Source organism: Cucumis sativus, chromosome 5, assembly GCF_000004075.3.
Source record: "Cucumis sativus cultivar 9930 chromosome 5, Cucumber_9930_V3, whole genome shotgun sequence".
Classification (NCBI taxonomy): Eukaryota; Viridiplantae; Streptophyta; class Magnoliopsida; order Cucurbitales; family Cucurbitaceae; genus Cucumis; species Cucumis sativus.
The window spans coordinates 28,517,696-28,532,519 of NC_026659.2; the positions used below are offsets into that span (position 1 = coordinate 28,517,696).

At 32.9% G+C, this 14,824-nt stretch overlaps 2 protein-coding genes across 3 annotated transcripts; both read left to right on the forward strand.

Moving 5' to 3' along the window:
• The first annotated feature begins 485 nt into the window (after positions 1–485).
• On the forward strand, positions 486–8,399 carry LOC101219644 (amino acid transporter AVT1C). The gene is made up of 13 exons (XM_011657569.2): positions 486–509; positions 688–914; positions 1,537–1,886; positions 3,628–3,842; positions 4,053–4,076; positions 4,479–4,659; positions 5,542–5,767; positions 6,244–6,379; positions 6,724–6,743; positions 7,108–7,253; positions 7,360–7,403; positions 7,491–7,553; positions 8,054–8,399. The coding sequence occupies exons 2-13, from the start codon at positions 724–726 to the stop codon at positions 8,150–8,152; spliced, it is 1,695 nt and encodes a 564-aa protein (XP_011655871.1). The 5' UTR covers positions 486–509; positions 688–723; the 3' UTR covers positions 8,153–8,399.
• Positions 8,400–10,081: 1,682 nt separating this feature from the next.
• LOC101203565 (thioredoxin-like 3-2, chloroplastic) lies at positions 10,082–12,381 on the forward strand. 2 transcript variants are annotated; one of them, XM_004142448.3, is made up of 5 exons: positions 10,086–10,769; positions 11,102–11,176; positions 11,317–11,383; positions 11,801–11,818; positions 11,902–12,381. In XM_004142448.3, exons 1-5 carry the CDS (start codon positions 10,429–10,431, stop codon positions 12,007–12,009), a joined length of 609 nt encoding a protein of 202 aa, XP_004142496.2. In that variant the 5' UTR covers positions 10,086–10,428; the 3' UTR covers positions 12,010–12,381. The 2 variants fall into 2 exon arrangements, with proteins under 2 accessions (XP_031742295.1, XP_004142496.2); XM_031886435.1 differs by lacking the exons at positions 11,801–11,818; positions 11,902–12,381 and adding an exon at positions 11,463–11,687 and having other exon boundaries at positions 10,082–10,769.
• The last annotated feature ends 2,443 nt before the right edge of the window (positions 12,382–14,824 follow it).

The following is a 14,824-nucleotide window of genomic DNA, read 5'->3' on the forward strand; positions in this document are numbered from 1 at the left end:
ACCCCCTCATTTTTCGAGAACTTCAGTTTGATCGACTGGCTAGATTTTTCAGTCTATCATACTCACTACTAATATGAGTCGAGAAGTTTGTAATCAATTATGTTCTCGAGAACTTATTTATTATTATAATTTTTTTAAATTTACATAAACTTCAAAATGAATTAGTAATACTAATATATATCCAATTTCTCATTCCTATTTTCGATAAACTAGAAGAAAAAAACAATAAATCCAAAGATCACAATGATTTTATTATTGTTGATGTTATTATTAGAGTGTCAAAGAGATTAGTACGAAGAAAACATGATATTTGTTTTTGTTGAAATTAAATTCAAACAAAATCCCTAAACAGAAATTCTTTTGAAAATTTGATAATTAGCAAAAGACAAAACAACTTTTAAGTTTTAATTAATTTAATTAATCGCTCCATTAGATAGAGAAAAGAGATTTCTCGTTCCTTTATATTATGAATTACAAAGCAGAGCAGAGAACTCAAAATCAGAGCTAAGGTTAGCTTTCTCTACTCATTTCTCATCTCCTCTCTATCTTTTCACTCTCTTCTTCATTCGTAATTGGATCAAATTATTTTGATTCTGCTATCTCTCTTAATCAGCATCTTTCAGTCAGATCGAAAGAAACCTTCAATCGTCTCTTGATTTTTTTTCTTTTTTTTGTTGTATTATGCAGTAAGGAGAGGAAGAAGATTGGAAGAGGAAGGATAATATGAAGAGTTCGGTATCGGAACAGAGTTTTTTGTATGAGAGTGAAGATGAAGAAGAGGATCAGGAGAATGTAGTAGTGAACAAAGATGAAGAAGATGGAAATGATTCAGATGCTTCCGATGATTCGACTGAAAATCAGAGACGACGAAGCAAGCCTGATTCGTACACTACTACTTGGCCACAAAGTTACAGGTATTTTCAATCTCTTCTCGTCTCAATAAAATATATATTCTGAAAATTGAAGATGGAGCAGACCTGATCTGTTGAAGACTCCATTGAATCCGTAGAAATTATTCTCAGTCGTTCATTGGTAATCTCTTCAATTCGCTAGCTGTTCTTCAACTGATATTGGATTTCAATTCATTTCACGCTTTTTGTACACATCATCTATTTTGTTTGCTTTGTTTTCGTCACAAAAAGTTATACCGACAAACGGAATTGGGAGATCATTATTCGATTTTTTGTTTATCTTTTGGATTTAAATTTTTTTGCAAAAAGTTCAAAATTAAAGAAATTATCGTAAACTGTGAAAAATTAAATCATGAAGTTCGAAAACACCCTTTAGAAGAAAAGATTTTGCCGATTCTTAAACTTTTAGTTAATTTAGGAATTTTTTTTGCCCGATATTACACTTTGCAATTTGCATAACTAAATAATTTATTGTAGCAATTTCTTTTTTATTGATTTGTACTATTAATATTTTCACTTGTATCATAATTTTGATGCACAAAGAAGTTTGGACATAAATTAATATCAATTTATATGCTACTTTTGGTAATGCTGAATTTATGGTGTATTAATTATATGTTTTCAGACAGTCGATGGATATGCTTGGCAGTGTGCCATCACCTAACATTGGGATATTAGGAACATCATCTTTAACAAGATGGGGAAGCTCATTTCTATCCTCCTCCTTAACAAGAAGGCATACTCCAGACACGTTAACTTCAACCTCAAAACCGTTGCTCCCCACAGTGACTGACGAGAATAAAGACGAGCAGCAACCACAGCCACCGCTATCGCAACGACTAAGCTCTCACTCTCTCATTCTCCCTTTCACTTCAAGGCGACCATCAGGCATAAAAAAGGATGACAAACCTTCCAAAGTTACACACGAGTTTCCCACTGCTCGTCGAAGCTCATTTAGTCAAGCCATGCTTAATGGTAAGTCCTACTTAAATGAAAACATTATAATATTAAATTATGCCTGTATATTCATTGCTTATTGTTATTATTTTTTACCTCTGTCTTGAAAGCATCTAAGGTGTTAAATAAGAGTAAAACTTTAACAAATCTACCTATGGATCTAGCCTAGGCAAGAGAAAGTTTATATAAAAAAATCACTAATACAAAAAAAATCAAATTTTTGTAAAAAAAAATATAATTGAATAATTTAGTTTAAAAAAATTGCTTTTTAGGCTGTAGATGAGTATTTTAAAGCAAAATAAATATTAGGTATTAAGAATTTTCCATGATGGAACAAAATTATGATTTGGACATTTAAATAAGATAAAAGAAATAGATGTAGTGTACATTACTTTTGCATTTTTTTTGGGGCCGGGGTTTGAAGTCATTGATTTCAAAGGGTTCTTTTTCATACTCATTATTTCTAGAGAACGCTAGCGTAATCGGAGACGATTTTTTCCAAACAAATATTGACCTTCGATTTTTCATGAAAACTATCTCACTGTTAAAAGGAAAGGAAACATTATTATCTACATTTTATTCAAGAAAAGTGTGTACGTGTTGTTTACAAAAAAGATAACAATAAAGTTACCCTCTATAACTGAAGTAAAGGGACATGGGAATTGTTAATTGTTTGATTGGGTATGTCAGCATTTGATAGGAACAGAGGGAGAGGGCCCAACCACGTGATAGTTTTTTGCTTTTGCATGCCCATTTCCTCCTTTTTTTGACTCTAATTCTGCAGCTGGTTTTACACGATTGGGAGATGTTTTTTCATTTGTCCTTTCCTACATAAAATACCCCTGCCTTATCCCTTTATTCCCTTCAAATTAATTGATCTTTTGCCCAACTAGCTTACACTCTGACTGTACCAAAAATATCATTGGCGCGGTGGCGATTCTTTTAAGCTTGTCCTATAGCAACAACTAGACACGTGACTTAATACAGCAAAACACTCGTTACTGACAAGAAACCCAACCCCACACATCAAAATTGTGTGGGGTTATTACTTAATAGAGAATTACATTGTGTACATGAACTGAAATTAGGCCCCCATTCACCTTTACCTGCAAAGGCATATTGAAATTGATAGTGGAAATTAAATATACTTTGTTAATTGGATTCAGTCTGCTAATAACATTGCCTGACATAACCCACACACGTCAAACATATTCAAATATTTTTCATGACGTAGGTGGAGAGACTATGTTGCATCTGATTATTGTCCATGTAATAAGTCTGTATAGTTGCTCAAATTATGATGGAAAAAAATATTTGTTGGCAATGTCATAGGAGTCTTTTTTTCCTATTGGTGACCAGGAATGGAAAGGGAAGAATTGGATCTAGAGCTAGTTGGGTTGGAGTAATGAATCTTGACTGGGACAAAATTTTCTCAATTCCAATCTGAGTAAGAGTGCCACAGCCCTTCGAATATGATAAAAAATGATCCATGCTCCTGGTTGGCTGTTGCTTTAAGGATTTCTCCACTTTAATTGGATATATGTATACGCTGGCCTCAACCAAAAGGTTGAGGCTTTAAACAGTTGAGAAGTTTTTGCATCCTACCACTAAAAATTTCATTTCGTATACTGTGGACCTTGAGTACACAACTCCCATGATTTCACAAACTTATCGAAGTTCACTATTCCACCCTTGCTTGAAAACCCTTTTACTAATTAAAAAAATTGCAAGACTGAATATGGTAGTGATGATGATACAGGTGGAAATGTGCTATGTGGGGTTGGAATACTAACGACGCCTTATGCAGCGAAAGTGGGAGGATGGCTTGGACTTTCCATTTTGTTACTATTTGCTGTGATCTGTTACTACACTGGACTCCTCCTCCGTGACTGCATGGAAAGTAGACCAGAGCTCGATACTTACCCAGACATTGGCCAGGCAGCCTTTGGCACCACGGGTCGAATCGTAATCTCGGTATGCAACGTACAAATTTTAAAGTTTAAGGAATAAATTTAAGTAATGGAAAATTTAAAAGCCTATTAAACCAACCTGGAAAGGTAAAAAGGACCATCGTAAATGAACCGAAAGTGTATAAACTAATCGTGATTATGTTTTGTAAAGTGAGATTTGAATATAGGCGGTTAATTAAGTTGTTTTTGTTTTGTGTTGTGGCTGTGGATGCAGATAATATTGTACCTGGAATTATACGTAAGTACAGCTGTCTCCTTTGAGTGAGTACGTGTTTCTTGTTTTGTTTTGGTTTGAAGGGTTTTGAAATTTTTGGTTAAATTACCATTTGGTCTGGATTGGTTTGGATTTACTTTATACTTTTTATTTAGTTTCTCAAATTTTAAAAGTTTTGAATTTATCGTGATTAAATTTCACACACGAGATTTGCTGTGTATTTATCTATATCCTCATATCTCTACTTGGGGAGGGGATACAAATTTTTTACTTCATGAAACAGGCACATCTTTTCATAGGTTGAGTTAGGTTACATAATAACCTTTTTTAGTACATAATTATTTTATTTATAGGGTTAATTTCATCACCCTTATTATGATAATGTTCTTATAATTAGAGAGTTACAAGAATTTGATCTTCTTTCAGGCTTCTTGTATTGAGTACATAATCTTGGAGAGTGATAACCTGTCTTCTCTATTTCCAAATGCGCACTTAAATGTTGGTGGATATGAGTTAAATGCACACCTTTTATTTGCTTTGATGACTACTATTGCTGTTCTTCCTACTGTTTATCTCCGGGACCTATCCGTTCTTAGCTACATCTCCGGTAAGTGGTAAACAAGCTATTACTCTAAAGTACCAGAATTACAATATCCATATCCCCTGTTTTTCTTTCCTTCTTGATGCTGCAGCACTGAATCACTAGTATCTGCTTCCATTTTATGTAATTTTACACTTGACTAAAACTCTTCTAATCTTTCAAATTTACGTTTTCAAACTACTGTAGAAATTCTTGCAAATTTTAGAAAACAAATGGGACCTAAAACCGTATGGATGAGACTTAAACAGAATAGAAATGATAACCCAAACATCATCATACCTTTTTTTTAGGTGGTTCATACTCATACTAAGCTAGGAAGCACAAGATAAGATATGACAAGATACGGACACAACTACATGCCCTTTTAAAAAATTTAGGGCACCACACGACAAGAACACACTTATTAAAATATACATGTTCAAAATTATGTCATTTTTATATCAGAAAAAACGTAATATACTTAATAAATTAGTTTGACATGTATCGAACAACACACTAATCAAACTAAAGTGTCTGTAATTCATAGGATTCAAATCTCAAATTTTATCAAATGTTCTGATGAATTTCTAGTCTAGTTGTAGTTTTGAAACCTTTATTCAAAGGGTTAAAGATAATAGGGATATTTTTTAAACAAGTGTCGAAGTCTAGGGATGCTTTTTATAAAATATCCAAGTTTTTTAGTTTAGATCAATTGATATACATGTCTAATAAAAAAGATAATAAGAGATCCACACTGAACGGCGTATAGGGAAATATTACTGTTCTAAAACTGTTATCTATAATGTCTTGTGTACTCGTTGTGGTGATGTTGCCCTACTGTAATATTCAAGAATTTACAGAGATGGTTATAAACATACATGGACCATTCATTTTGCTGTTTTTTTTCAGCTGGTGGAGTTATTGCATCAATATTGGTAGTACTTTGCTTGTTCTGGATTGGATTGGTTGATGGGGTCGGTTTCCAAGGGAAGGAGACAACAACTTTACTGAATCCTGCAACCCTTCCTATTGCTATTGGACTTTATGGCTATTGCTATTCTGGACACGCTGTTTTCCCCAATATTTATAGTTCAATGTCAAAGCCAAGTCAATTTCCTTCAGTCCTCTTAACATGGTAATTTAAAATGCTGAACTATTAGTACATATATATGTATGTATGTATGTGTATGGCCTTATTCAGTTTGACCTTCTTATCCAATATATTAGCTTCATAGCATCCTCTTTTTGAAAAATTATTGCAGTCGCACAAAATCTCCTCTCCAATTCTAAATACAGTAACACTTTCTCAAAAATTGTATACTTTTTTCACACTCTTAGGTTAGAAAATACAAAAAAGAAGCTTAACTAGAGTTAGTGCATGTAACTTCTAAGATTATAGCGCTCGAAACAAATGATATATAAGATTCTTTTGTGTGCTTTTAAATCATTTTGGTGTTCGTCTGCTACTCTTCTAATGTTCTACAAAAACTCTGGATAGACTTGTAGATAACTATGCATGGCTAATTAAGATCCTTCCTTTACTAAATTTGATGAATGAATAAGAAGTTTTAAACCCTGCCGTGAATAAAACCGTTTCACATTATTATGCAGTTTCGTTGTTTGTACTTTGATGTATGCTGGGGTTGCTTTTGTGGGATATTCAATGTTTGGAGAATCAACGATGTCACAGTTCACTCTCAACTTGCCAACGAACTTGGTTGCATCAAAGATCGCCGTCTGGACTACGGTATGGTCACTTTGTAACTTCCCTCTTCAATTATGGCCTTCATGAATTAGAAGGGAAGGATAATTTATAAGTGAAAAATATATATATCTGCTTTAAATTAGAGATGTTGATCAGACTGGGATGGAGAATGCAATTTAACAGTTTAATCTATGGAGATCTTTTCTTCTATCTCCCTCCCCATTCCCCACTTCAAGGGGATTCTCCACCCCATTAGGAGTGAGTCCTTGCATGACTCGTCCCATTAGGAGAATGGACATCCCTACTTAAATAGTATATACTTTTTTCTTCTCGCCTATATTCTGTAGCAGTGGCTTATACTTCGTCTCTGATTTTGTTCTTTGCAGGTGGTTAACCCATTTACCAAATATCCTTTTATCTTTCTTCGCAGTAGAAACAAATGTGTGGTTCTAGATGATTCAATTGAATATATTACAACATCAGTACAATTTGATGTTATATATTAAATGGTGTTGAAAATGCATCCAAAGTACTTAACGTGAAGATCATGAGTGCATAAGCGAGACATTAGCAAATCTTTTGATTGAAACAATATTGTATCATTATTGAGCTATTAACAAATTGGACTAATGTAGATAAATTTTGAAAAAAAATGAAACAAAGAGATCTTTACACTTGTCTGGAGACCAAAAGTAGAGAGGTAGGTCTGAAATTTGTATATAATCATTGTGTTATATGAACAGCTGATTTTTTCTTAATGAAATCTCTACGTATGCATTGACATTGACCCCAATTGCACTGAGTCTAGAGGAGCTGATACCATCAAATCATCCTCAGTTTCTTATATTCTCAATCCTTATAAGAACTGCTCTTGTCGTCTCTACCTTGCTTGTGGGTCTTGCCATCCCTTTCTTCGGTAAGTACGTACTAAAAAAAAGTTATTTCAGTGAAAAGTATTTAACTTTTTACTGATATATCTATGTTGATATGCCATGTTAAAGATTGTTTATTATCTGTTGCAGGTTTGATTTTGTCGCTTATTGGGTCACTTCTCACCATGTTCATTGTAAGTTTTGTGCAGAGTTTGTGAGTTCGTAAATAAATTTTTGTTGTAAATTAGTTTATAACAGTATTTACAACTTTTCATTTGCAGAGTTTAATACTTCCTTGTGCTTGTTTCCTGAGCATCCTCAAAGGGAAAGTAACACGTTTGCAGGTAATGCCATTCTTTTGGTTTTGTATTATTTATATAATATAGATATACTTTGTGTGAAAAAATTAAATAACTAAACTTGAATTAAATAGCGTTATTGGTGTTTTATTCATGGACAAAGTACCGAACTTAGATTATAGATTTGATGATGTTTATGCTGTACTCTTTGATTTTATGCTTTAGCATCAAGTTAGTCCGTGTTGATGTATGTTCTTAGTGTCAAACTCACATCTCATATCCAAAACATATTCACATGAAAAACCCTTCATTCCTATGCTTTAGTTTTGGCCCACTCATGTCTATCTTCTACATACAAATATTCGATTCACAAACTTAAAAGAAAGTGAGTCAAGTTAATCATACTCGTAACATTACATTTGATATCAATTTATACATAACTTAATTAGTTGAGACGGATGTCTTTAAGATGTATAGAACTCGAAAAAACTAGAAAGGCCGTGAATTTTGTAGCAAGGTATTTATGGTTTGTTGTTATTGTGCAGGGAATAGTGTGTGTGATAATAATGGTAATAGGGCTGATAGCAGCAGCCTTTGGAACTTACTCATCCGTGTTAAAAATCGTCCAGAATTTGAGTACCTGACCAATTTGGCAATTTTATTCCACCAAATAAACCCTGCTTTCTTTTTTATTTAATTGTTCTTCCCTTTCCCTTTTCCACTTCTAATTTTGATCTTTAATTTTTATTTCACCCATTTTTTATAGTTACTACAATTTCTAATATAGAGTTTTGTGTGTTTGTTTTTCTTTCTTTTGATGTTTTTCAATATACTATTTTTATAATAAAAGTTTACTACCAATGGAATTTTGCTACCGCTTTAATTCTTAAATTATGTTGTGTTATACACTTAGAGTGTGTTTAAATTGATTCAAACTCAACCTAATTTGAATCAAATTTGGTTCGTAGTTAAAAATTGACCAAACTAATTAAATAGTTACCTCATGAGTTTACCAAACCAATTGAATTTGTATGGGACAGTCTAAATATGTATGATCATAGGGCATACACAATTTTGCATGTATTATATTTTACATCTTAAAAGTATAATTGTTTTAATAAATTTTAAATATGTAATTGTAATTTAGCCACGATAGTGTTAAGTTAATATATAGGGATAGTTACAAATTTAACAATTAAATTCAAAATAATTAAGTATATAACAACATTTTAAAAAAATTGCAAATATAGTCAAATTTGTCAAATTCTATCAATGATAGAATCTATTACTGATAAATCATGTTTTAAAAATTGGTCTATCACCGATAGATCATACGAGTCTATCCGCGATACTTTTGCTATATTTGCAAAAAAATTTAAATGTTCTATATCCTTAATTATTATTCCTCAAATTGTCGTCCATTACAATTACCCAAATATGTAAATAAAAAAAAAAAACAAGTATATAATAAACTAAATTTCATTACGTGGGTAATTTTATTAAGTAAAAATAATAATAAAAAGATAAAACTATTTGCCAAAAGAAATATATATTATAGAAAATTTGATAGGTTGGAATATATTTTAGGGAAATTGCAATAAATGACTATTTTAGCAATAATAATTAAGGATATAGCAAAATTTTAAAAAAATTGTAAATATAGCAAAACTATCGCTGATAGACTTGTGGTATATCAGTGATAGACCAATATTTGCAACACGGTCTATCAGTGATAGACTTATATCATTGATAGAATTTGACAAATTTTGCTATATTTACAAAAAAATTTAAATTATACTATATACTTAATTAATTTAAATTTAATTACTAAATTTGTAACTATTCCTATATTTTATAAATAGTTTCAATTTTATACTAAAGTCATGTGCTGATTTTAATTCTTAACAAAAATGATTCAAGCTTAAGAGTTAAACTATAAATTGGACGAATAAAATTTGTGTTGGTCCAATCCAAAACGAGAACAATGAACACAAGAAAGAAGGATTAAATTATGCCCATTAACCTCCAAATTATAAGATCCAAGAACATAAGATGAGCTAATCCATCATACCTCTTCAGGAGACCACAAATACATCACATTTCTCGAGGACTTCCACCTCCCTATACCTAAACAAAAATGTGTCTTAGAATCATCCATCTTAATCTCTCATAACCATTGTTTGAATTTGAAATGATATTAGAATTCAAAAGTACATCTCCAGAAATAACTTTTATATAATCAAAATGATTGAATGATTTATTTCTAAAATTAAAAAAATATATATCTTTACATATGATGCGTGGAGGCACGTGCAAAGCCCATCCCAAATCCCAAGTTGTCTACAAGCGTGGGATTTACGCGCCTAAATAAATTATATTATATTCAATTTTAGGTTAAACTATCCCATCCCACATGCTAACTTATTATTATTTTTTTATGCACATTATAAAATTAATGTAATAAATTGTAAAATAATTTTAAAAGATTATCCTAATTAATTACTTAATACATTTTAATGTTAGTTAAGGTATTTTCAATTTATAATTTAGAAAATGAGAGAGGGAAAGAAATTCAAGGATTGCATGCGGCAGTCAGCAACGACTTCCGGGATGCTTCCCTTTGTATTTCTTTTTGTTTAATTTCATTATTCTATTTTGTTTCTTAATTCTCTCTTTTTTATTTATTATTTTGTTTTACGAAACCAAATGGCGTTTCGTTAAGGTTTCACAGTTTGTGAAATCCATCGGAAACAATATCTGAATTCACTCTGATTCTCCCGGTGGGACTTCACCGGAACCATCTCTGACGCCGCCGCTGCCGCTGTTCCCATCTAACCCACCACTCTCTCTCTCTCTCTCTCTCTCTCTCTCTCCCCTTTGAATTTTTCTTTTTGTTTCCCAATTCTTCTCCCCTTCCGAAATGGTCAAAGCTCTGCCCCTTCACCACGGAATTGTGAAATCTTTTCCCAAATTCGGCAGTTCTTTTGATCTTCCTCCGTCTCCTCAACTTCTGTCCGCGAGGCTCGCCGGCTCTGGTTTCAATAGGCTTCCTTTGTCTCGGAAATTTCCGCCGCTTTTTCAGAAAGTTTCTGCGACTGGTGAGAAGACTTCGCTTTTTGGAGCTTGGACCCAAGATAGTGCCTTGCAATTTCGAGATGAATCGCCTGTTTCGATTGAGCTTAAGTCAATTTCGAGTGAACTTGAGTTCGATAAGGCTATTGCAGATGCGGAGGAACGCAACGAGCTCGTGATTCTTGTTTGGTATGTTTAAGTTTCTTGTGGGATTTTTCTGGGAAATGTTGAGTTAATTACGGAACTTTCTAACAAAGCGTTTTTCGGCTTAAGTTTTAGAGAGACGATGTGAAAGTATTTGAGTTTGACTGAATCTTGTTTGATTAGAAGTTTATTTGTTTATTAGGAAAGATTGTTCTCAACTGCTAGATTGATTAACCTTCGTTGTACATTGATTTTGATCATTTGGAAGTGAATGGCGTGATTGATATTCTTCTTCAATTTTCCTTACAAGCCTTTCAAATGCATTTCTCATGATTTTATCATCTTTAGTTGAAAAGTGAATTTATGTGGATCTGTAGGATGGCTAACTGGTGCAGAAATTATATCTATTTAAAGCCTCAACTGGAAAGATTGGCTGCTGATTATTACCCCAGGTTAGCTCCTAACCCATTTCTTCTAATCAACCAAATGGCTAAAATTGTACTATATTTTCATTCTCCATGTGCTGGATACTTCTTAAAAGATCAGTTTTTCAGTCCTTATTGAAGTTTTGTATGTGCTTGATGAATTGTAGATTGCAATTCTACTGCATTGATGTCAATGTGGTGCCACACAAGCTAGTTGTTCGAGCCGGACTAGCTGTAAGTTCCTTTCAAAGCCTTTTGATGTTTGTTCCATTTTTTTTGTGTTGCCTTAAACCTTTATATTGATCTTCTTTAGGTAGGACTTGAGGTTATGATAACTTCTACTTCTCTGAGAGAGTGATTTTCTTTGGATACTGTACTAGAGCTTCTGTCTACAATGGAAATTAGGGCTTGTGTTTCATTGCCTTCAGGAACATTCCCAACTTGCAGTTTGAACATAGGAGACAGTAGACATGTTGAGTTTATGTTACTTTGATGGATTAGTTTATTGAATAAATTACATTATCTGTTGAGTGTTTAATTCGAATATGTCCAAACAAAAAATCTTTCCTTGGTTGAGTGATACAAATTCTGATAGTTTTGATTTTGTACATCTTCTCATGTATCTCAATCGTTCGCCTTTGAATCATCCAGAAGATGCCAGCTATACAGGTGAGTTTCCTCACAATCAGATATCTTATAGCTGGAAACATTTCTCTCTACTAACGTCAAGATCTTAATTGTGTTTATTGCAGCTATGGAAGGATGGTAAGAAACAAGATGAGGTGGTTGGTCTCTACAAAGCATATCTAGTTGTCAACGATGTTCGGAAAATGATTGAACGTGAGCTAACAGATGAGTGACATACGATTCATTTTTACCCACATCCTCTTATCCACTTAGTGGTATTGAAATTGATTGATAACATCTCACAGAAATTCCTTTCTGCTTATATTCATCAACATAAAGAACAAAGCCTGGCTGGCCTTCTTGCCAAGTCTTTGTCATTGCAGAGATCATTTCTTTGTTGTCATGGGGTGGATGATCTAACATGTATGTCCAATTCTTGACAATATACGCATTGTGAGGAAGTCTTATTTGTAAGGTTTACCTTCCTTTTTATACCATTCCTTTCCCTTATATCTGATATGCAGAGGGCTCTGTTTTGTGTTGGTAGATTAATTTAATTGTTCTGATCTATTATGAATTACACGTCTCTTTCCGAGTCTTCTGGATCTCTCTGCTTTTAACAATTAATGGATGTTGCCTTGAAAAAGCACTTGAGGAGAGGATTAGGTGGACCTTGAACATTGAAAAGAGCTACAAATGGTGGTCCTGAAGATTTTTTTTTCACTGTATATGATAAAAATATCAGAGAACCTTTTCTTTTCCTATTCCTTCTTTTTTAATAACTCGTTTGGAGGGTAGGAGGGGCTTCCAAAATTTCTATTTGTCAACAAAGAGACCAGTCTTAATCTTCTATTTGTTGTTTGAACTTCATAAACTCTCTGAAACTGTGCTGTATGTCTTGTTTCGGGAGGTGTGTAGCCATCACAGTCGGCATAAAACCAAGTTGTTGAAAAAGTGAAAAGCACTTGGAAAAAAAAGTCGAACCAAGTTGATTGTGCTGCCCCCAACTTTCTTGTTGACCCACCAAACCAAAACTATATTCATTATTCATTGTGAACTATGTTTCCTTACCCCACCCTTCCAACATCCTAATGTCAATTCCACTGCTTCTCAGGCTACACGAAAGAACATCATATTCCAAATCAAGATTATTAATTCTTTAAATCTCTTCTCTTGGCATTTTCTTTTTGGTTTTGTTTCGGGAGAAATTATACCAGACGACTAGGTAGAGCGTGACCAAATAATGAATTAATGGTTGAAGGTGTGCTAGTAGTCTAGTTGTGTTGGTTTGTTATATGTGTAAATTGTGCAAACTAAATGGATCCATTATAACAATGAGACCATGTTGGGAACCGATTTTTGAAGTACTAAAGATTCATCTGTCTCTGTTTTTCTTTTGGGAACAAATCCACAATCAAGATGAGCAGTTGACTAGCAAGAACGAGGTTTCAATTCAAGGAGGAAGAGGTTTTGGTTGGCGAATGTTGATAGGTTTGTTTGAAATGACTTTTTAAACGTTAACAAGGGTTCAAAAGAACCAAAAGATCCTAATACTAATATCTTCGATGGGCTCTGTGGAAGAAGCTTTGTCTAAAAAGAACAACAAAACAAATCTACAATAAAGGGCTACAAAACAAAACCCCTCTTTCTATATGACAACACACAGAAACTTATCAAAGATTTTGTAAGAAAGGTTTTGAGTAAGTGATAAATGTCCTACAACTACAACACTTTCATTAGATTTTTTTCTCTTAACAACGTGGAGGGATAGTGTTGAACTTCATACCTCGAGTTGATATTACAAGGGTTTGAACAAAACCTCTCTAATCACAAGAAAATTTATAGTACCATATACTCCTTTTGTTCACACTATAGAAATGTCTCCATAAATATTAATGGATTCAACATTAACGTCAGTAGGTCTACTCTATTTTTAAAAGCATGCTAGCAAATAGAATATTAACGGGACATACAAGTGCTCTCGTAGTAACCATAAACCTAATTGATCATCATCTCCTAGGCCCACACCATTACCAATTGGGTATGTTATGTTGTTGATTATTGACTTTGGAAGCCGCAACGGTATCAATGAATGACAAATAATTTTCGTGAGTGTATATTCATTTGAAGTTAAATTATAAATACGGTCTTTTAAGTTTGGAGGTATTTATTGATTCAGTCTCAACGCTTTCAAAATTACAATATTACTTTTTCGATTTCGTAAAGACCTATTTTTTTATCTCTCCATATAAAGGTACGGAATTGTAAGAAATAGAAAATAATCTAACAGCTTGAGATCAATGCATAAATAAAACACAATCGTACCCGTTATCCACCAAAGAAATAAAAATTATCTAAAACACACCTCAAGAAAAGATATCTGAAGGAGAATAATCTTACATGAATATTCGTGTCAATTATAAAAGAATACACCAAACGGAATAACCCGACAAATCAATCAAAAAACACAAGATAGTACCATAGATTCCAAAGTTATGTTGGTTCAAATATATGTGATTTTCATGTACTAACTTTATTAAAGTCAAATGGCATAATGAAAAGTTTGCAGTTATTTTCTTTACCTGACTCAATAGGTTAAGTCATAGGCTTTTTGAAAATTGGGCCAAACAATCCAAAAAAGCTTGTTGGGTTTAGACCTATTCTTCTAATTTTTCCTCATCGGCCCAACCTGATGACCAAAGACGAAATGGATCTAATCAAACAAGCCCGTTCGTTAAGTCATAAACATTACTTTACTTATAACTTTCTTTTGTTGTTCACTTTCGGCATATATTATGAACATCATACAAGTTTTGAAAATTAATAAATAATTTTTACTAAGAATTCATGAGTTCAAAGATTAAATTACATTATTCTTTTGGTTTATCTCATTGAAACTTTGTATGTAAAATGGAGAAATCATATCCCTAATCTAAAACTTGATTATTTAAATTCAAATGTATTTTAGATGTTCTGATTTAAGTCTAACTTTTTTTAAAAAAAAGAAAATAAAAGTTAATAAGGGACCTTTGGATTAAATGCCATGAA

Bases quoted from the DNA above. Each gene is read 5' to 3' on its own strand.
- LOC101219644 (XM_011657569.2), top strand. From the start codon at position 724: ATGAAGAGTTCGGTATCGGAACAGAGTTTTTTGTATGAGAGTGAAGAT. The intron at 1,887-3,627 runs GTAAGTCCTACT...ATGATGATACAG, and splicing joins TAGTCAAGCCATGCTTAATG to GTGGAAATGTGCTATGTGGG. The intron at 4,660-5,541 runs GTAAGTGGTAAA...GTTTTTTTTCAG, and splicing joins CGTTCTTAGCTACATCTCCG to CTGGTGGAGTTATTGCATCA.
- LOC101203565 (XM_004142448.3), top strand. From the start codon at position 10,429: ATGGTCAAAGCTCTGCCCCTTCACCACGGAATTGTGAAATCTTTTCCC. The intron at 10,770-11,101 runs GTATGTTTAAGT...GTGGATCTGTAG, and splicing joins GAGCTCGTGATTCTTGTTTG to GATGGCTAACTGGTGCAGAA. The intron at 11,177-11,316 runs GTTAGCTCCTAA...GATGAATTGTAG, and splicing joins GCTGCTGATTATTACCCCAG to ATTGCAATTCTACTGCATTG.